The sequence below is a fragment of the Lynx canadensis genome, chromosome D1 (genome assembly GCF_007474595.2).
Source record: "Lynx canadensis isolate LIC74 chromosome D1, mLynCan4.pri.v2, whole genome shotgun sequence".
Taxonomy (NCBI): Eukaryota; Metazoa; Chordata; class Mammalia; order Carnivora; family Felidae; genus Lynx; species Lynx canadensis.
Genome location: NC_044312.2, coordinates 105,553,579 through 105,574,163, shown reverse-complemented (window position 1 = coordinate 105,574,163; position 20,585 = coordinate 105,553,579). Strand labels below are relative to the sequence as shown.

Here is a 20,585-nt window from a genome sequence, read left to right as displayed (position 1 = left end):
AGCGTCCGGCTTCGGTTCAGGTCATGATCCCAGGGTCCATGAGTTTGAGCCCCGCGTTGGGCTCTGTGCTGACAGCTCGGAGCCTGGAGTCTCCTTCGGATTCTGCGTCTCCCTCTCTCTGTCACTCTGCCCCTCCCCTACTCACGCTCTGCCTCTCTGTCTTTCAAAAATAAGTAAGCATTAAAAAAATAAATAAAAAATAAATTTAACTCATTGATGGGAAAATGGACCCGTTCAGTGATCTGTACCCAGAGTGAGAGGCTCGAGGGGTTTTCAGGCGTTGGTCTGGATCAAGCAGCTGACCAACAGAGAGCAGCCTAGTAGATTTGGGGGTGTCAGCTTTGGTCACCCCTCCAACCCTTGCCTGGCCTGGCCTGCTTAGGAATGTCAGTGGAAAGCTACCTGCCCTCGATCTCTTTCTTTTTCTCACTCTTACTGCCTTTGGGAGAAAGAAGTTGACTCCCTCACCAAGAACCTTGGTGCCCTGTTCCACGAGGAGGCAACAGTCCTGGCATTTCTGGTGCCTGTCTTTACACGACGCTCCCAGCCAAACCCGCAGAGGGCTGTTCATCTTCCTGACTCGATTATGGGGTGTGAACCACTGTCACTGCTTGGTGCGGTCCAAGCGGATGTGGTCATCTTGTCCCCCTGGCCTGGCGTTCTAACCCCCATGGTGCAGCGAGAAATACGAAGAGAAGAGACTGCACAGAGTGTGTTTCAGGAGGTTGGGTTTTTATTCTACGTTATTGGTATGATAGGGAACAGGGCCAAGATTCCGCCTCCACGATCCCATAGGAAGAACAATCAGGAGAATTATATACATCTAGAGTGGACAACTAAGGCGGGATCTTCCTGGGGACGTGGCGGGAAAGACGCAGGCTTAGGCCACGGGGGCCAGGCCGACCTGGTTGTTTGCCCTGTCGAAGACGGCAAAGTACTGGCGGATGAAGACGTCACCCAGGATCCAGAGCTCTCCGGAGGCGGTGGGGAGGTTCATGCCCTGGAGGCCGCTGATACAGCCCTGCTGGCTCTGGAGAAGAGGAGAAGGAAGCTGGAGATGGGACACAGGCTCGGCAGTGACAAGGCACTGGGGACTAAGCCGCAGGCAGCGCGGGCCGCCGCAAGGCACGCGCAAGGAGCGGCGTCCTGGCTGGCGTCCGGGATGTGGCTCTTCTCGGCCGGGGGTCGGCCTGTATAAACTGCTCATTCTACTATTGGTTTCCAGGGATTACTAGACATTATCCAGTGTTTCTGGCAGCTGTACAGACCCTGACATCAGCATCGGGGCTGAGGGGTTTAGGGAAAACTCAGCCGCCGTGAAGGATTTTGGAAGCTGGGGTGACACAGCCTTTTCTCATTATTCTGACCCCCTCCAGTGGCATAGGGGATCGGCTGTTAGTCCTTTTCATTCACTGGGGCACCGGGCCACAACCTTGGCTGCGCGCTAGAATCACCTGGGGGGCTTAGGCAAACCCCACTGTTTAGGCCCCGCCCCCTACTAATGAATCAGCATGCCTGGGGGACGGCCCCCCGGACCCCAGCACTTCTTGCTGAATAGCCTCGAGTCACTGGGCAAAACTACCCCCCCGCCCCCCACCGTGGCTCGTAATCTACCAAGTAAAGATTTGTTACTTCACAAGCCCCCGCCCTGCGGAAGGTGCGATTTCCATTTGCTCAACCCTCTTCGAGCCTTTGATGTGGTCGCTCTGACCTGATCACCCTCACCACCCTCGGAGGATGGGGGAAGCTGGCGTGTCTAGTTTTTAGACCAGGAAACTGAGGCCGGGAGCGGCTGCCGCTTGCTCAGACTCCGCGAGCCAGTAATTGGCACCCAGCTTGGACTCAGGCGTGCGGCTGGAAACCCTCTCTTCCTGCCACTGGCCTTTGCCTCACTTTTGCCCTGTTGGGGGAGGGGCGCTGCACCCACAGTTTCATGCATGCAGCTGTTTACAATGTATCCTATTTTCTCTGGAGGCTGTCCAGAGCAGCCTTCAGCTTCCTCTTGTGGAAGCGCCCTTTCCCTTGTGCAAAAGCCGGGGGCGGGGTGTGGGGCGCGGTGTGGTACGTGGCCGCGTTCCCTGCAGGCACACCTAGGCGGCTGGCCCAGAGCCCCCTTACCTGCAGGATGTAGGCACTGGGAGGCAGTGGGTACTCATTGCCGTTGATGGTGAAGACGATGTCGGGCAGGTTGCTGATGGCTGAGCAGCTGATCCCCATCTGGAAAGAGTTGAGGGTTAGGAGGACTTGGGTTTCTTCTGCGTGGCGGACAGACCTGCCACTTGGGTCCAGAACAGGGCAGTCAGGGCCGGACTCACCTGGCCGTATGAGTTCTGGCTGGCTCCAATGTCGCTCTGGATGTTGGCAATGGCGTTGCTTGGGCCGGTCAGCAGAGAGGTGCCTGTGTCCACGATGGCCTGGCAGCCCCCGTTACAAGCGATGGACTGTCCGTTCATGGTGATGCTACACATGGATGAGATACAAGGAAGGGTCCCCTGAGTCCCCAGGGGGTAGATCTCCCCAAGGAGGAGCCAGGTGGCCCCAGAGGGTCCCCTCCTTCCCTCCACAGGCCAACACATAAAATTCCAGCTTCTCCATCGTGCATTCAGTTACTCAACAAATATTGACCGAGTGCCTGCTCTGTGCTAGGCGTGGGGGATGCAAAACCAGACAGCCACACGGTTCCAGGCTGCGGGGAGCTCACGGTGGAGGAGGAGCAGGACACGTGGCAGGGGAACAGAAGCATGTTCCAGCGGGCAAAGGGGGTGGTGCTGAGCAATCAGGGAGGGCTTCTCAGGGAAGCGGACACCCAGCGGTTGCTAGGGAGGTACAGAGCGGGAGGAGGACATCACAGGCAGGGAGTGACAGAGATAGGGAGCAGGGGCAGGAGGTAGAGGAAGTGAGGGACTTTTAGCCATGGCTGCGGCAGGTGCAGGGTAACCCTACGTGCCCGTTTGCCCAGGACGGTCCCGGTTTTAGTACTGCAAGTCTGGCGTCCCAGGGAACTGCTCATTCTTGGGCAAACCTGTGTAGGTGGTCACCCTAAGAGGCCAGCGGGGTGACAAACAGCTGGGGAATGAGGCTGCTTGGGGGAGGGGCGGGCTCCAAAGGGGGCAGTGGGGGGGGGAATGAATGCCCTGGAATGAGCCCCCTCGCCCTAGGGTGGGAGGAGTGAGTGCCAGTTCAGGGTCTCCTCAGTGCTGGGGTGTGTGGACAAGGATGCCGATAGATTGTCCTGTCTGTTCGACGGGAAGGAACGTGGCTGTGTCATCCTTGCAGAACATCTTGAGGCGGGTGGGGAGGGTCCCCAGTAGCTCGCCTCCTCCAGTGAGGTGTCTTTCTTGGGATCTCTCTGGCTTGGCCAGCTTCTGCTTTCTCCTGCTGGGGTACATCTCCCTGGGCTGGCCGTTTGGCTGTTCCAGGGGGATTCTAGAAAGCTCCGTTAACTAGGAATCTGTATGCAATGGAGATCCAGGGCCCCTGCCAGGATGTTGCCCCATCCAGTGTTCTCTCTCACCTGTCCACGGAGATCTGCCAATAACCCTCGACAGAAACAGGGATCCAGTTCAGATTTCCAGTGTAGTAAGAAGAATCAATGCCACCGAACATCACCACGCTGCCACTCTGGTCATTGCTGTGGTGGGGGCGGGGGGGGGGGAGATAGGGATTCATCCATTCATTCATTGACCTGAACAGCTGCTGTGTGTGTCCTAAGAGCCACCCCCGCGATTGAGCTCTTGCCAGTCCCAGGAGCTGGGATCCTTACACCAAGGCCCCTGAGTGGTCGCTACTGTTATTTCCGCTTCACAGAGAGGAAACCGAGGCTCAAAGAAGTGAGGCAACTTGCCCGAGGCCACACAGCCAGCGAGTGCCCGAACCGAGACCAAGACCGGAGCCCAGGTCTTTCTGGTTCCAACGCGTGTGGTTTCTGCCGCATATTCGCCCTCACTGCCGTGAATGCAGGGGCGCCTGGGCGGCTCAGTCGGTTAAGCGTCCAGACTCTCGGTTTTTCGGCTCAGGTCATGACCTCACGGTCTGTGAGATCGAGCCCCGCATTGGGCTCTGTGCCGGCAGTGCGGGGCCTGCTTGGGGGTCTGTCTCTCCCTCTCTCTCTCTGCCACTCGCGCTGTCTTGCTCCCAAAATAAATAAGCTTAAAAAATTTAAAAAAAAAAAGAAAGAAAGAAAAGAAACAGATGTGTGTCTGCTCGTAAGGATTTGACAGTGTAGTTCACAGGTTATCAGACAGGGGCGGTTTCTAATTTGCTCCTGTCTGGGATGCTTTGATTGTCATGATCCAGTGGCCGTAAGGGGGTGCCACTGAGAGCTAGGAGAGAGAGGCCAGGGAAGCCACTAAATATAATGCCCAGGAGAGCCCCAACAGAAGGAGTTATCGGGTCTAAAATGTCCATAGTGCTGTGATTGAGAAACCCTGACCTCTTTTATGGGTAGCACCCATAAAGGCAGGCTGTGTTTAAGAGCCGACTTGAATATTAAGGGTCCCGGAGGAAAAACAGATGAACGGTTCCTCCTGTTGTAAATTGCAGGGGTCCTTGTGACTGGGGCATTCTCTTTCTAAATCACTGCAGTTTCGGGTTAGATAGGGAAGCGAAGGTGGGTGACTCCAAGAAATTAACCACGGAAGAACTGGCCCCAGATATAATGGTCCCCACTCACCTAACCCCACCCCAGCTCCCTGGAAACCTCTGACCGTGCAATGCAACGCAGGGAGGTTATAGGGGGACAGTTAACAGCTCAAGAAAAACATCGGCCATGACCAATCGCTTCGAAAGAGAAGGATGTGTCACAAGAAAGCCGAGTGTCTCAGGAAAATTGATGACACTCTCTGATATTCTTGCATAAACCTCTGCTCAATCGAACCAACCCTTGGCGTATTCTGTATTCATTCTTGGAATTAACTCATAGCCACAACCGGAACCTAGATTTGCTTAACTAACAGAGGAAACTTGCTTTCATCATTTAAAAGTTCCCTTGTTGAAGACACAAGCCCTATTTTCCAGCCTTGGACAGCCCCCTGTGGGGCCAGGTGGCTATGACCCGCCCCCCCCCCCCCCCCCCCGCCCAACTTACCCGCTCAGGTAGACTGAGAAGAGATCCTGCGAAACCAGCCCCTCATTCCACATGTTGTCAAAGACGGGTGTGGCCCCGGAGGCGGAGATCTGGGGGTAGGCCAGGCCCAGGATGCCATCGAAGGGAGCGTAGTACAGGAAGGAGCCGGGCTCAGTCTCACTCAGGCCGAAGATCTGGTTGGTGTCTGAGACGCCTCCGACCTGGATCGGGGGAAACCACGATGTTTGCGGTCAGCACGGGTTGGCTGAGCACTGTGGGTACCGGCCCTGGGCCCAGAGGGTCCCTGGTTCATTTCCAGTAGGAATTGGCTTCCAGGGTGGTAGGCAGGAAGGAAGGGAGGAGGGCTGTCCCCGGGAAGGCTTGTTATTCCTGTGGAAGTAACCATTGCGACTGATCTCCAGATGGCCACAGTCTGTGGAGTGAGAATTTGCTGCAGAGCAGATGGCCACCGTGTGTGTGTGTGTGTGTGTGTGTGCATGTGCGTGCACGCTCTAGCTTCTGATGATTGGATGCAAAGGAGACCCCAGACAAGTCACAGCCCCTGACCCCTGCTGCACCTGCAGGGGCTGGGGTGGGGTGGGGTGCTTGTGAAGCTCTTGTGACTCAGGGGGGCTGCAAGTGGGGGGTGAGGAGGGGAAGGAGGTGCTGAAAGAGAACTGAGCCTTTGTGCCTTCCGCTCTTGGCCCCTACCTGCCATTCAACTTGGGGGTGCTTGAGGTTGGCCTGTGGCTCTGGGAATCCACTCCCTTACCCGCTACTACCCCCCCCCCCCAGAAATGTCTGTGACATCTCTGCCACTTTCCCCCCCTCTGCATCCCATCTCAGGTTACTTTTGTGATCACCGAGCCCCCCCCCCCCCCGGTCGCTTGAATAAGCTGGCTCTGGGGGAGGGGGTGCACCGTGGTCCCCAGGGTCCTCGGAAGATGGCTCCAGGGCTGGGCAGGGTGAGGCGGCCGGCTGGCAGGTGCTCACCTGGACGGTGTCGTATCCCAGGATGCCTGTCATGCTGCCGGTGCCATAGGCGATGGAGACTGGGTTGTTGGTGGCCTGGTAGGTGGAGGACGCCTGAGGGTTGAAGCGCTTGTGGTTGGCTGCCGGGGCAAGAAGTCACGATGTCAAGTTCGAAAAGCTGAGCGAGAGTCACAGGCTGAGAGCATGTTCCTTGGGGGCAGGGGGTGCCTTGGTTCTGGGTGGGGCTTTGCAGGAGAAATGTAACCCTCACCCCAGGTTTCGGAGCCTAAGCATACCCAGGTTCCACTTGTGTCTGGTTGGGCCAGTAGGGACCCTGTCACTGAGGGCAGGTCCCCAGCAGACCTCACGGTCCTCCCAAGGTCGCCCAGGCTAACACTGAACAGAGCAGGCTCATGGCTGTCCGTGGTGCCGAGCCCTTTCAAATCCTTTCTGCCGGTGGACCGGGCTCCGTGAGGGCAGGGACTGCGTGTGATTCACGCCGTTCTCCCTGGGCCCCCGAGTCCAGGGCTTGGCGCCTAGTAGCTGCTCAGGAAATGCCTGCCGAGTGAATCCCTGAGTGACTCCCCCCAGGCTTCAACCCTAGTGGAAGCCCCTGGGTGTTCAGGGCTCCAGGTCGGTTGGTCCCCGAGAACCCGGGCAGGGCAGGGCCAGGCACTCACTGCAGGCAGGGCTCTTGCAGTAGACAGAAGGCACCCACAGGTTGGAGGAGCCGGTGTCGAAGATGACGGTGAACTGCTGAGGGGGGGTGCCGATGCCGATGGTGCCGAAGTACTCCATCTGCCAGGGTGGGACAGCACAGCTCAGTGACCGCTCCCCAGCCTGGCCTCCCCGGGGACTATGTCGGGGTGGTCTCTTCAGCCCACCTCCCACCTTTCCCTTCACCGTTCTCCCAGCCTTTCTCTCCCTGTCCAATGCATCCATCCTTCAAGGCCCAGCCTGGCCTCCCCCTCCACCTGGAAGTCTTCCCTGATTGCTTCTCTGTTACCCTCTGACTGTTCTAAGCACCATGAACACCTGATGATTATCGGCTGTCCCCTCTTCATTCAGCTCTTGTCTGGTGTATCTTAGTCTCGTAGTCCTAGAGAACGTTCGCACGTTCTTGGACAGGGGGTAGAAACTTACAGCACCCATCAGAGTCTGGGCTCAACTACTTTGTCATTAAACTGCCGACAGGGAGGTAAATAAATCCCCTCACGATGGGCGTCTGATTCCTAAATCTCGGTGTGTGTAGCAGGTTCAAGAAAGCACAGAGTCGGGATTGTTATTCTCAATGGCAGCGCCTTCTCCCTTCCCAGCTCTGTTCCAGCCCCGTGAGGCTTGCCGTTCTTTGATGATGATGTCAAGCTCATTCCCCTCCCAGGGCCTTTGCACTTGCTATTTCTTATGCCGGGCAAATGTTTATTCTAGATCTTTCCTCGGCTGGCTCCCTCTCACCACTCATTCGGTGCTCCAGTCGACTGTCACCTCTGCCAGGAGGCCCTCCCTGACCGCTTTATCTAAATTTGCCCTTCCCTCATGGTTCTCCTTCCCCTTACTCTGATTAGTTCTTCTTTGCGACGCCAGTCATTACCTGAAATTATCTTAGATACTTGTCTCTTACTTGCCTTTCCCTCTAGAACCTACGCTCTTTGTTTATCCACCATTGTTTCCTTAGCTCCTTGCGCTGAGCCTCTGGCACATAGTAGGTGCTTCATAAATATTTGTTACGTGAATAGGTGGGCTAATTTTACCAAGCTCTTGCCAAAGGCCAGGCCCTGTGCTAAGCACTCCAAAACCCCACGAGAAACAAAAAACAAAAACCAAAACAAACCCCCTTCCCCCGCAAAGAGCAGACAAAACCAAAGAACGTTATTGCATTAATTACTTACAGCAACCCCCCGATGGTAGATATTAGTGGTTCTGTTTTACAGACAAGGACACTTGAGGCTCACTCAGAATTTAAATGACTCGCCCAAGGTCACACGGCCCCTCAGCCCTACGGCCTAACTTTCACCAGGTCTGGCAGATTTCACAGTCTATGCTCTTAACGACCGGCAAGCTTGCTTCATAGCCGTGGCCCAGTGCCATGTACACTGGGGACACGACATCCCCTAAGGGGCAGGGTGTTGCCATTGGGTCCCAGATGGAAGAGTCAGAGTGATCTTCCTGAAACTCCAGTCCGATCATGTCGACCCTCCCGGTGAAGACAACTGAGTGGCGGTTGAGGAGACAGACTCTGATTTGGCTACGCTCACCGACCCCTCAGTGCTCCATCGTGCCTCTCTCTCTAGCTCTCTGCTCTCCCTGAACACCGGCCTCCTTTCCTCGCGTGCGCTCTGTCCCCCGCTGTCCCGAGGTCTGGCACACGCCGTCAGCCCTCTGGGACGCTCTCCTGTCCCCTGGAAACCCCCCGTTGTTCCTTCCCTGCTTGCCCCGGCCACACCCTCACAGTGTGAGACCGTCACTGAGCCGGGGTTGTGAGGCTCACTGGGGACCGTCTGTGTGTCCCTCCTAAGACTGTGAGCTCCTTGAGCGCAGGGGCTGTGCCCCTGGGCCCAGCACGGTCCCCGACACGTAAAGAGGTGCTCCGTATGCATAAACACCGGAGGAAAGAGTGAATGAATGGCAACAGCTCTGACGGTGACTTCCTGCCCTCCCTGGGCCTCTGGGATCCCGGACGCAGACCCCGCGGTCACTGCCTGGGGGTCCGGAGCGCTGCCCCATCCTCCGAGCTGCCCGGTTGCCGGCCCGTGCACTCACATCCATGTAGTTTTCCAGGGGCTGGGCGGCTATCAAGGTGGCGGACTCATCGTGGAAGTACTTGTTGGCTGGGTTGAAGCTGTACTTCTTCAGGAAGTCATCCAGGAGGCCGTGCTCGATCAGGTTCTCCCTCAAGGTCTTCTTCTTGGTGAGGGGAACCCTGTGGCAGAGCAGTGGCAAAGGGGGTGGGGGGGGAGTTGGCAGGAGGAAGAGGAATCGGGCGAGGAGTCGGCCCGTGTGGTGCCGCGGAAGCCTCGGAAGGCCAGCCCGGGAGAGGACGAAGAAGGGAGGCCGAGGCGGGGGGTGGGAGACACTTCTCTTTTTGGCACGCTAAGGCAAAGAGGTTAAGCGGTTGCCCCAAGTCGCCGGGCGCCCAGCCGTGGCCAGGCTGGAGCCCCACGTCGGCGGGGCTGCGTCCCCAAGAAGGCAGAGAGAGAGAGAGAGAGAGAGAGAGAGAGAGACAAGAAGGGAGACTGGAGCCAGTGGAACAGAGTGGAATCGGATGGGGGGAGAGGGGAGGAAGGAAATCGTGAGGCGGGGAGGAAGACAGCAGGAGGAGATGGCTGTTCCTCGGGCAGCGCGGCCCCGGACTCACTTGATGATGGTACACTCAGAGAGTGCCACCAAGCTGAGCAGCAGCAGCCACTTCATGGTTCGCGTCGGTCCCGATCTCCGGAGAAGGGTAGATGGGAGGAAAGTGTACCGCAGTCCACGGGAGCTGCTGCTTATATACAGCCCAGGTCCTTGGGGATCAGCCTTATCGGCCTCCCAATGTCACCCCTTATCGTAACCCCAAACAGAAAAGTTCCCGATAAGACGGTCCCCGCCCCCGAGCTCTGTTCTGAGAAGTTTCCAATGAAGTAGATTTCCATTGTAACCAGAGCCCGCAGTTGGGATGGACCTGGGGGGGGGGGGGAGCGGCAAGCTATGGGGGGGTGGCCTATTTCTTACATGGAATCCATTAAAATGTGACAACTTGAATATTTTGACAGAATGGGTCTAAAGTGCACTTAACCTGGAACGGATGCGGAGGAAGCTCGTCGCCCCCTGCTTTGCCCCCGTGGCACAGGGGGCTGGGGTTCTCAGGGGACGGTTCCCCACCGGGCGATGGGCCACGTTCCTGTAGCTGCTAGCCCAAAACACATTCTTAGGTTGGTGGCTTGGGACTCAGGACACGTTTCTTTCTTTTTATTTTATTTTTTTAATGTTTATTTAGTTTTTGAGAGAGAGAGAGAGAGAGAGAGAGAGTGTGAGTGGGGAGGGGCAGAGAGAGAGAGGGAGACCCAGAATCCGAAGCAGGCTCCAGGCTCCGAGCTGTCAGCCCAGAGCCCGACGCGGGGCTCGAACCCACAAGCCGTGAGATCATGACCTGAGCGGAAGTCAGACGCTTAACTGACTGAGCCAGCCGGGCGCCCCTCAGGACACATTTCTGCCCAGAAATGTGTCTGCCCAGAAATGCAGCGGAGAGGAAGAGGAGGGAGTGGAGCACGTGGAAGAACAAGGCCTGTCTTTCCTGGAGGAAGCAAACTTGAAACAGGCTGGGTTTGTCACGGGAGTCTGTGCCCTTCGCTTTCCACATTCCTTCTCTCCCTACTGCTCCTCTCTGACCCTCTCAGGTTGCTGGAAGCCTCCGCCTTGGAGATCCCACCGGGGCCTGACGCTCCCAGGTGCTTCATGTGTAAAACGTGGCCAGATCAGCTACAGTAGAGCAAGGCTATCAGGGAAGATTCATACTAGCATGTGAATGGCTTCAAAGAGAATTCTCTTCTTAGAAGATGCCTACTGGGACGCCTGGGTGGCTCAGTTGGTTAAGCGACCGGCTCTTGATTTTGGCTCAGGTCATGATCCCAGGGTCGTGGGATCAAGCCTCACATTGGGCTCCGGGCTGAGTGTGTAGCCTGCTTAAGATTCTGTCTGTCCGTCTGTCTGTCTCTTTCTCTCCCTCAGCCCCTCCCCACTCTCACTCCCTCTCTCTAAAGTAAAAAAAAAAAATTAAAAAAGAAAGAAAGAAAGAACAGGATTACCAGTCCACCAGATTCTCTACCTTGTAGGGGGTGTTCAGGGGCCACAGTGGAGTGAAAACTTTGATTCAGAAATTGTCGGGGAGGGATATAAGTGAGAGAGAGGTTGCCAGCCCTATCTGTGGGTCTTGTTTTGAAATCAGATCCCCTGGGCCACCCTTGGTTTTTCCAGCATCAGGAGACACAGATTCTATGAAAGCTCCAAGGTCCCCCCCAGTGCCTCTGGGTGACTGTGGAGGGGTGGGCGGTGTGGATCAAGGTTGGGACCGGTGGTGGTTAAATACAAAGCACACTTGTGTTTCACACTTAACCCGCGAAGACCCGTGAAGACATCTTGGTGGCCCAAACGTGGATCGTTGCCCAGTATTTTCCACGGTCCCATCTTTTGGTACCTTCCTCTCCTCTCTCTTTAATTCCCCTCCAGCTTTTCTCACTCTCACCTTTGGGATGATCTCAGCACATCTACGGGGCAGCTGATGGTCCTCCGGATGGTTGTCTAAGTTCTGGGAGCACCAGAACCCCTGGCTCAAAGCTGCCATTGAGCAGGGGGGAGGGTGGGAGGGGGAGTGTGCAGGGGTGGGGGTGCTCATCATTATTCTTTCTACTTTATGTATATGTTATGTGTATCTGAAACCGTTCATAAATAATTTCTGAAAAAAGAAGGAAACAAGGGGCGCCTGGGTGGCTCGGTGGGTTGAGCGTCCGACTTCGGCTCAGGTCACAATCTCATGGCTTGTGAGTTCGAGCCCTGCGTCGGGCTCTGTGCTGACTGCTCGGAGCCTGGAGCCTGCTTCAGATTCTGGGTCTCCCTCTCTCTCTGCCCCTTCCCCACTCATGCTCTGTCTCTCTCTCTCTCTCTCTCAAAAATAAATAAACATTCAAAAATTAAAAAGAAAGAAACAAGGACCGAGTCTTTTTTTTTTTCTTTTTTTTAAAGAACCGAATCATTTGTGCCTACTTTTCAAGTTGGAAATGTGGGTGGGTGGGTCGTAGCGGGGAGAGTCAGGGAACCCTCGGGATTGAGATGTGGGGAGCGGACCATAAAGATCATGATGTGTGTTTTATTCATCTTTCACTTTTCTCAATGAATTATATGGTGCACAGAAGTGTTCAAGACGGTGTCCTGACTGACCCCAAGCAAGCTGGGCTTGGTTAAGAGCAGCTCGGGGATGCGACTCAGAACAGGGGCACGATTCCATAATTAGCCGTTTTTGCCATTGCCTGCTCATTCTGGTGACTTGCCCGGAGTGGGATCATCCCAAGTGTTTCTCTCCCTTGGCCGTTAGAGGAGACAGGAGCTTAGGTCTATTGACCTCTTACCCTTAGCTCACTCTGTTAAGTAATATTATTACCCCCATTTTATGGATGAGGAAACTGAGGCTCAGAGGAGTTGTGCCGCTTGCCTGAGGGACACAGTGAGAGAGCAGGGGTTTGAACCCAGGCCTCTCTCTCTTGTCCCCTCTGCCTTCCGCCCCCATCGCCTGACTGGGGTTTACTGCGGGCCGTGGAGGAATCTTCTGAAGACTCCTGGGTCCAGTGTCCAGAGTTGAATCCCAGCCCTGCCTCTGAACGTCTGTGAGACCCGGGGCCTAGTGATCGGGTCTCTCTGAGACTCAGTTTCCTCATCTGTAAAATGGGGATAATGGTACTGCCACTTCCAGGGGACTGTAGTGACGACTGAATGCAGGGTGCTAACCAGCCACACCCTTCCAGGGGCTAAGGCGAAAGCCACGGTCAACCCCCAGTGCTTGGCCCCCCTTGCAGGTGGCTATGCAAAATGTGTGGCCCCTTTGGAAAATGGCTTAGCAGTTCTGTACAGAGTAAACACGCACTTACCATTTGACCCAGAAATCCCCCTCCTGGGTATTTACTGAAAAGAAATGAGAACCATGTGTCCTCACAAAGACCTGCACACAGATGTTTATAACAGCTTTTTTTCGTAACTGTCGAAAACTGGCAACGACCCAGAAGTCCCTCAGCTGGGCGCTGGATGCGCAAACGGTGGTGTAGCCACATGACGGGAGAGCGTTCAGCAAGAGAAACAAACGAGCTGCCGGACAAATCTTACAAGCATTAGGCCGAGTGAAGGAGGCCAGACTCAAAAGGCCACATCCGTACGAGTCTATGTATACGACGTTCTGGAAAAGGCAAAATAATGGGAATAGGAAACAGGGCAGAGGCCAGGGAAGAGGTTGACTTGGGGGAGATGGAAATACCCTCTCTCTAGATGGTACACTTGAAAAGGTATGTTTCTCTCCACGGCCACAGACGTAATGCACCTGACCTTACAGCAGGTGGCGTATGAAGCCAGTGACAGCCACACAAGGGAGGGGGGTGAAGGGAAATTGGGTGCCTAGGTTCTGCTCACGTGGGCCCTGGAAGGGGGGGCGACACATGGCATTCATTTCAAATAAGATGTTGTAAGGGGCGCCTGGGTGGCTCAGTCGGTGAAGCGTCCAACTTCGGCTCCGGTCACGATCTCGCGGTTCCCGAGTTCAAGCCCCGCGTCGGGCTCTGCGCTGACAGCTTGGAGCCTGGAGCCTGCTTCGGATGCTGGGTCTCCCTCTCTCTCTCAAGAATAAATAAAGATTAAACAAATTTAAAAACAAAATAGATTCTATTTAAAAAAAATATCGTAATACTATTAAAGGAAATGCAAAAGAGAAGAATGACCCCTTCCTCATCCCTAATTTCAGTTTGGTCCTTTGACACCATGAGTAAAATCTGTCACAATTTGCTTTTCTCCTCCACATCGAATGGTGGCAGTGACAAAGCTGGGCCGCTGTGGCAAAGCTTTGAGGAGCGCCGAGTGAGGACCCACCTACAAACATTCCTCAGAGCCCCTGGCTGGCAGACTCTTTCACGCCATCCTGGGGGTGAGGGTGGGGTGGCCAGGGTCCATCTAGGAGGGGTAGACAGTGTTCAGGCTCTCCCCCCGTGGGCATATGAGAGGGTTGTAGGGTTAAGAGTCTGAGGATGGGCAACAATTTGGGGGGCACAGCTGGACTGGGGGCCCCCCATGGGAACTTCAGACAGAGGAGAAATGTGTTTGCGAAGCAGAAGGAAGGCTCTTTAGGAGGGAACCTGAAGGAGCCATTTACGTATTCATTCAGCTCATTTTTATCATGCACCTGCTACAAGCTGGGTTGGCATGTTCCAGCGGCTGGGGGTACATCTGTGCACAAAATGGAAACATGCAAAGCCTTCAAGGGGTTTGTGGTCAAGTCAAGAGAGGCCAGGGGTCCAGGAGGGCTGCTCTCCGTTTCCCTCCTGGATAGGTTTTTGGATTGCACTAATGGGAAGCTGGTGGATTGGTGAAGATAATCGAGTCTTTCTTTCTTTCTTTTTAAAAAATATTTATTTTTGAGAGAAAGAGACACAGAGCATGAGCAGGGGAGAGGCAGAGAGAGAGAGGGAGACACAGAATCTGAAGGAGGCTCTGGGCTCCGAGCTGTCAGCACAGAGCCCGACGCGGGGCTCGAACTCACAAACCTTGAGATCATGACCTGAGCTGAAGTCGGACGCTTAACCGACCCTGCCACCCAGGTGCCCCTTGAGTCTTCCTATATTAGAGATTTTTAACACCCCGGGGGAGGCTGAAATAGATGGCACCAATTCCCAGCTCATGGCAGTCTATGATGACCCCCAGTTATCCTTGCCCTCTGGTATCTGTGCCCCTCGTAAACCCCTCCCTTGAATGTGTGCAGGACCTGTGACTTGATTCTAGTCTGATCATCAGCCAGGGCCGCTCTGTGGCTGCCGGGGGTGGTGGGGAGAAGCCAGGATACGGCAAAGCCGATGGGATGTCACTTGTATGATGACATTAGGTGAGATCATCATTCTGTCTTTCCAGTAGATTCTTTGTATAGACTTTCTCCCTTGCTCACTCTGATGAGGCGAGCTGCCCTGCAGAGAAGCCCAAACACTGAAGAACAGGGAGTGGTCTCCAGTCATTAGCCAGCAAGGAACAGAGCCCCCCTGCCCCCCCCCCCCAGTCTGACACCCAAACCCACAAGGAACTGAATCTTGCCAACAACCATGTGAGCTGGGAAGCGGACCCTTCTCCTGTCGAAACTCAGATGAGACCACATCCCTGGCTGACACCCTGGCTGCGGCTTTGTGAGAGACCCTGAACCGGAGGAAATTGACTACCTACGAACCTCCATCCATGCAATAAGGCCTGTGTTTCCAAGGTTCTCCATGCTTTTTTCAGTGCTTTGAGATACACGAGCTTTTAAAAATTATTATCCTCCCTTGCATTGTCCCTACTGACACAGTTCCGAAGGTCTAAGTGGTCAACACAGGTTCATATAACCAAATAGTGACACTATTTAGACCCCGGGACCTGAGTCACAGAAGGCTCTTGTCTTGGGAGACCGTTGCTCTGGGTTGGGCTCTGTGCACACACACACACACACACACACACACACACACACACGTGGTTCCTGCCCATTGGTTAGAGCGTAAGGTGGACATTCTGTGACGGCCGCAGCCTCCAATCCCCGGGGTACTCAGAAAAGCCACTCTGCCCAGTCCCCACGGGAACTCCCGGGAGGGAAAGTGGACCCCCCCGACTCCAGAACCTTGTGTTCTCCATCTCCTGATCATCTGCCAGGGCCCCTCCGTGGCTGCCAGGGGGGAAGTTGGGTAATCTCAGCGTGCCAGATTGGCCTGGCAGAACAATTAGACAATGCTGTTTACTTTGCCATTAGCCCGGCCTGGCACTTGGCTTTGAGGGCCACCGGGAAATCCATCACCAACGCGGGGCAGCCCCTGCCAAGGGCACAGGTGTTCACAAACGTTCCGCGAACGTATCAAATCAAGCAATGGAACGAAATCTAAAGAACCCAATCACGGCAAGACTGAAACAGAGCACTTAAGCGTGATAAGTGTTATCGAGCTGTTGTGATAGGCTTTGGGACGGCTGGTCCCCTAGGGGCTTTCAATCTTCCGACAACGCTGACCACACACTGCCACTCCCCAGTGCCAGGCCGGTGGAGTTTCTCCAAGGGAAGGGCACAGGTTTTAAAATTAAATCCATAATCCCATTTTCTTTTGGCCCAAGCGTACGAATTAATGCGCGTCCCTTGCAGGTTACTTAGAGGTGAGCAAAAACTTCCAAGTGATTCAACCCCACCCAGCGTTGTCCACCATTAATGTTGCAAATGCATGCATTTCTTTCCTACAAAATATGCTGTAGGGGGCCATAAGGTACAGCACACTGTGTTGTGACCTGCTTTTAAAAGGAAAACTAAACGTTCGCGTGTCTGCCAGGGGCTTCCTTGTGAGTTTACACCATCATCTTAGAAACTTTTCTGGAAGCATAAGGTGCGCACGGAAAGGTGTGTGTCCCAGGGAAGGGCTTGATAAAATGCCACAAACCAAACAAATCCGTGTAACCATGACCCGGAGCCGAGAAACAGAACATTACAAGCGCCTACAGAGTTCCCTCAGGCTCCCTTCCAGATGCAAACCCGCCCCCAAAACCGAGGGTGATCACTGCCCTGACTTCAAACGGCAAAGATTAATTGGGCCGGTTTTTGTACTTCAGGGAAACAGCACCGTGTAACAGGCAGCCTCTGTGCCTAGTCCTTTTGCTCAACATTTTGTTTGTGAGATTCACCCCAGTATCGTGTGCAGGTGCAAATCAGCTATTTTCTTAAAAAAAAAAATTTTTTTTTAATGTTTAATTTTTGAGAGAGAGAGAGAGAGAGAGAAAGAGAGTGTGAGTGGGGGAGAGGCAGAGAGAGAGGGAGACACAGCATCTGAAGCGGGCTCCAGGCTCTGAGCTGTCAGCACACAGCCCGACCTGGGGCTCGAACCCGCAAAACTGAGAGATCACGACCAGAGCCTAAGTCGGATGCTTAACTGACTGAGCCACCCAGGCGCCCCACAAATTGGCCATTTTCACCGCTGCGTGCCATTTCGTTGTGTGAATACACATTTTATTGACCTCTTCTCCGGTGGGTGGGCGTTTGGGGTAGCTTCCTCGGTGGGGTGCTTAGGAACAGTGGTGCTATTAACATCCCAGTACACGCCTTTTGGTGAATAGATGTGTGCATTTCTGTTGGGTGTAGACCCAGGAGTAGACGTGCTGGATCGTAGGGTAGACATATGTTCAGCTTTCATAGAAGCTGCCGAACGGTTTTCCAAGTGGTTGGACCTTTTTGCGTTCCCACCAACAGCGGGTGGGAGTTCTAGCTGCTCCGTGACATGCTCAACACTTGGTACGTCTGTCATTGAATCCTAGCCACTCTGGTGGGTGTAAGGAGGTCGCTTCTTGTGGTTTCAATTTGCATTTCCTGATGAATAGTCGCGTTGAGCACCTTTTCGTGCGCTTATGGGCCATTTGTGTGTCTTCTTTTAGGAAGTGCCTACTCAAGTCTTTTGCTCATTAAAAAAAATTTAGGTGGGGGGCGCCTGGGTGGCTCAGTTGGTTGAGCGGCTGACAGATGGCTCGGGTCATGATCTCACAGTTCGTGGGTTCGAGCCCCGCATCGGGCTCTGTGCTGACAGCTCGGAGCCTTGGAGCCTGCTTTGGATTCTGTGCCTCGTCTCTCTGCCCCTCTGCCATGCCTGCTCTCTCTCTCTCTCTCTCTCAAAATTAAATAAACATTAAAAATTAAAAAAACAATTTAGGTTGGGCGGTTTGGGTGGCTCAGTCGGTTTAGCGACTCACTCGCGGAGCCCGCTTGGGATTCTCTCTCTCTCTCTCTCTCTCTCTCTCCCCCTCTCTCTCTGCCCCTTCCCCACTCACACGCACACTCTCTCTCAAAATAAGTAAATAAACTTTAAAAAGTTAACTTGTTTGTCCTTTTTACAATTTGTGGGAGTTTTACATCAGTAATTTAATTTTCTAGGAACGAAATCCCTTTGTACAATCTTACGTGTGTGCGATGCCATTAGAGGAAAAGGGGAACAGGTGAGTCACTTGGCAGCCAGGGGATGAAGCCCCCGTCGCCCTAAAAGACATTTCTATGGAACCCCTGGGAATCGAAGGAACACAGTTTGAAAAACCCTTGAAATAGATGCTCTTCTCACCCTTACCTCTAAGGTGTCTATCTCATTTGCAGGTTTGGAGTTTGGGAGGGCAGAGGTGTGAGACCTAGAAACCTCCCCTAGGAAATCTCTCCCCTACAGTTGTCCCCACCCAAATTAGTAAAAGCAATTGCCTGTAGGTGTCAAGGACTTTCCTGTGTCGTGCCAGGTACCCAGGTACCCTCGTGGTCTCCTCCTGTGAGATAGATCCAGGACCATATGACCCCATTTCACAGATTTATAGCTGGTAAACTGAGGCTCAGAGAGGTCCAGCAGCCTGCCTACAGTGCAGAGCCATGGAGGGAGAGCTGGTGTCCTTGACCCCTCTACTCACCTCTGATGCCCACTCTGCCTGTCCTGCTGGGCCTGAGACTCTTGGGATAATATGCGTGCAAATTCTCTTTTTTTTTAATTTTTTTTTAACGTTTATTTTTGAGACAGAGAGAGACAGAGCATGAACAGGGGAGGGGCAGAGAGAGAGGGAGACACAGAATCTGAAACAGGCTCCAGGCTCTGAGCTGTCAGCACAGAGCCCGACACGGGGCTCAAACCCACGGACCGTGAGATCATGACCTGAACCGAAGTCGGACGCTTAACCAACCAAGCCACCCAGGCGCCCCTGTGTGCAAATTCTCTTGAATGGAGACCGAGGAGAAGCTTTTAGGGGCTGCAGTGTTCTATTTCTTGGCCTACGTGGGGTTTACTCAAGCGTTTTATGATAATGTGTTAAATCATATATTTATGCTTTTAAAAATTTTTTTAAAAAAATATTTATTTTTGAGAGAGGGAGAGAGACAGAGCATGAGTGGGGGAAGGGCAGAGAGAGAGGAGACACAGAATCCGAGGCAGGCTCCAGGCTCCGAGCTCTCAGCACAGAGCCCGGCTCGGGGCTTGAACTCACACACCGTGAGATCGTGACCTGAGCCGAAGTCGGACACTTAACTGACTGAGACACCCAGGCGCCCCAAAACATATATTTGTGCTTTAAGCCTATTTACATGTTGGTTATGCTTCACGATAAAAAAAAAAAATGAGGGGCGCCTGGGTGGCTCAGTCGGTTAAGTATCCTGCTCTTGACTTTGGCTCAGGTCATGATCTCACGGTCGTGGGATCGAGCTCTGCGTCGGGCTTCCTACTGAGTGTTGAGCCTGCTTGGGATTCTCTCTCTTCCTCTCCTTCTGCCCTTCCTCCTTTTGTGCTCTCTCTCTCTCTCTCTCTCTCTCAAAATACATAAATAAACATTTAAAAAAATGAAAATGAGAAAGCAGATAGTCCCTTCATTCTGGTTCTGGATCCTGCTTATCCACTAAGGAAAGTGAATTTCTCATTGGGTTTGTTTTCCAGACCTCCGAGGGATGACAAACAGCACACGAGAGAGAGAGAGAGAGAGAGAGAGAGAGGACACTCGTCCCAGCACGGTCCATCTCACGGGGGCAGGTGGGACAAAGCCCCTCCCGCCCAGACCAGCCCCTGGGACAAGGAGGCAGATCAATGGCAGGGGCGGGAAGGCACAGATGCCTGTGAGCACGAAGATGGCTAGGGGTGTAAAGGCAAGTGACTGTGGGAATTACGTCTCATTTGAACAACCCTATGTGTTACGCACCCCTCCTATTCCTCTTTTACCGGTAGGATGCGGAGAGGTTCCGTAACTTGTTCAAGGTTACACAGGTCACTCAGCAGGTGGAGGGGGGCAGAGCTGGGCTTCAGACCCGGGCTGCCTGGATCCGGACCCCACGCCAGCGAGCATTGACGACCGCTTTCCCAGGAAGACGCACACAACAGGCACACACCCAACTTCAGAGCTCCCGAGGTTCATCCCTGGGGCCCAGACAGCGGGGGAGTTTCTGCTCAGGCACGTGGAGCTGTTGACCATGGATGAGGCAACTTACAGGTAGTGAGCTCTCCTCCACAGGAGGTATGCAAGCAGAAGCTGGGATGCCCCCGGCAGCTGGTGCAGAATAGGCATTCCCTACAGATTAATGACGTGAATGAATACGTGAATGAGCGAGGGAGTTGCCCCAGGACAGCAGGAGCCCGATGGCCTTCTGGGGGCAGGAGCATGGGGACCCTGACAGCCCCAACTTTGTGGTCTTTGAGCAGCAAGGGCCCTGGACACCGTGGTCCAAGCTTTCGAGGACAGTCAGGAGGCAGGAAGGAGGCAGTGGCCCCCGGGGGGGTTAGGGACGCCGCGCAGAGTCCTGGGAAGGAAGAAGCGCCCTCCGGAGTTTCCACCCCAGCCTTGGGTAAAATGCAAGGGAAGGGCTTGGGGGAGGCCAACATTCGGAGCTGGGCAGAGCGAGGGTTAACTAGAAGCCCACAAGGAAATGTTTGGAACCTGGGGAGTGGGCTGGCAGGGGATGGAGATATTAACCAGGGTATGGAAAGTTCTCGGGAACTGGAGCATGACCAAGGAGTTGGCCTGAAGTCCCTCAGCAGAGGTGAAGGGGGTCTCAGAAAGCCCCCTGCCCCTTCACAGCCCCTGCTCCTCCGCAGCCACCTCCCCTGAGCTGGGCCTGCCAGGGGGCAGCGGAGACCCACAGGAGCTGCTGGCCCGGGGCGAACTCCTGCTGGGAACACAGGTCAAGGTCGCTGATAATGGGTCCGGCCCCACAGGGCCCCAGCGCCTTTATCCTCAGATGCCACATTACTCCCTGGTGGACCCGCCTCTGGACCTGATCTTCTGAGTCTTTTCTGACCTGATTGAGGCCCTGTTCCTTCTGGCGGTGACC

The 20,585-nt window shown here is 54.4% G+C and overlaps 1 protein-coding gene across 1 annotated transcript; it reads right to left on the bottom strand.

The window, feature by feature from the left end:
- Positions 1 to 711: 711 nt before the first annotated feature.
- On the bottom strand, positions 712 to 9,504 carry LOC115524815 (pepsin A). The gene is made up of 9 exons (XM_030331472.1): positions 9,393 to 9,504; positions 8,798 to 8,957; positions 6,718 to 6,835; positions 6,059 to 6,177; positions 5,087 to 5,286; positions 3,515 to 3,631; positions 2,316 to 2,460; positions 2,119 to 2,217; positions 712 to 1,030 (listed from the first exon to the last, which is right to left on the bottom strand). Exons 1-9 carry the CDS (start codon positions 9,446 to 9,448, stop codon positions 881 to 883), a joined length of 1,164 nt encoding a protein of 387 aa, XP_030187332.1. The 5' UTR covers positions 9,449 to 9,504; the 3' UTR covers positions 712 to 880.
- Positions 9,505 to 20,585: the final 11,081 nt, after the last annotated feature.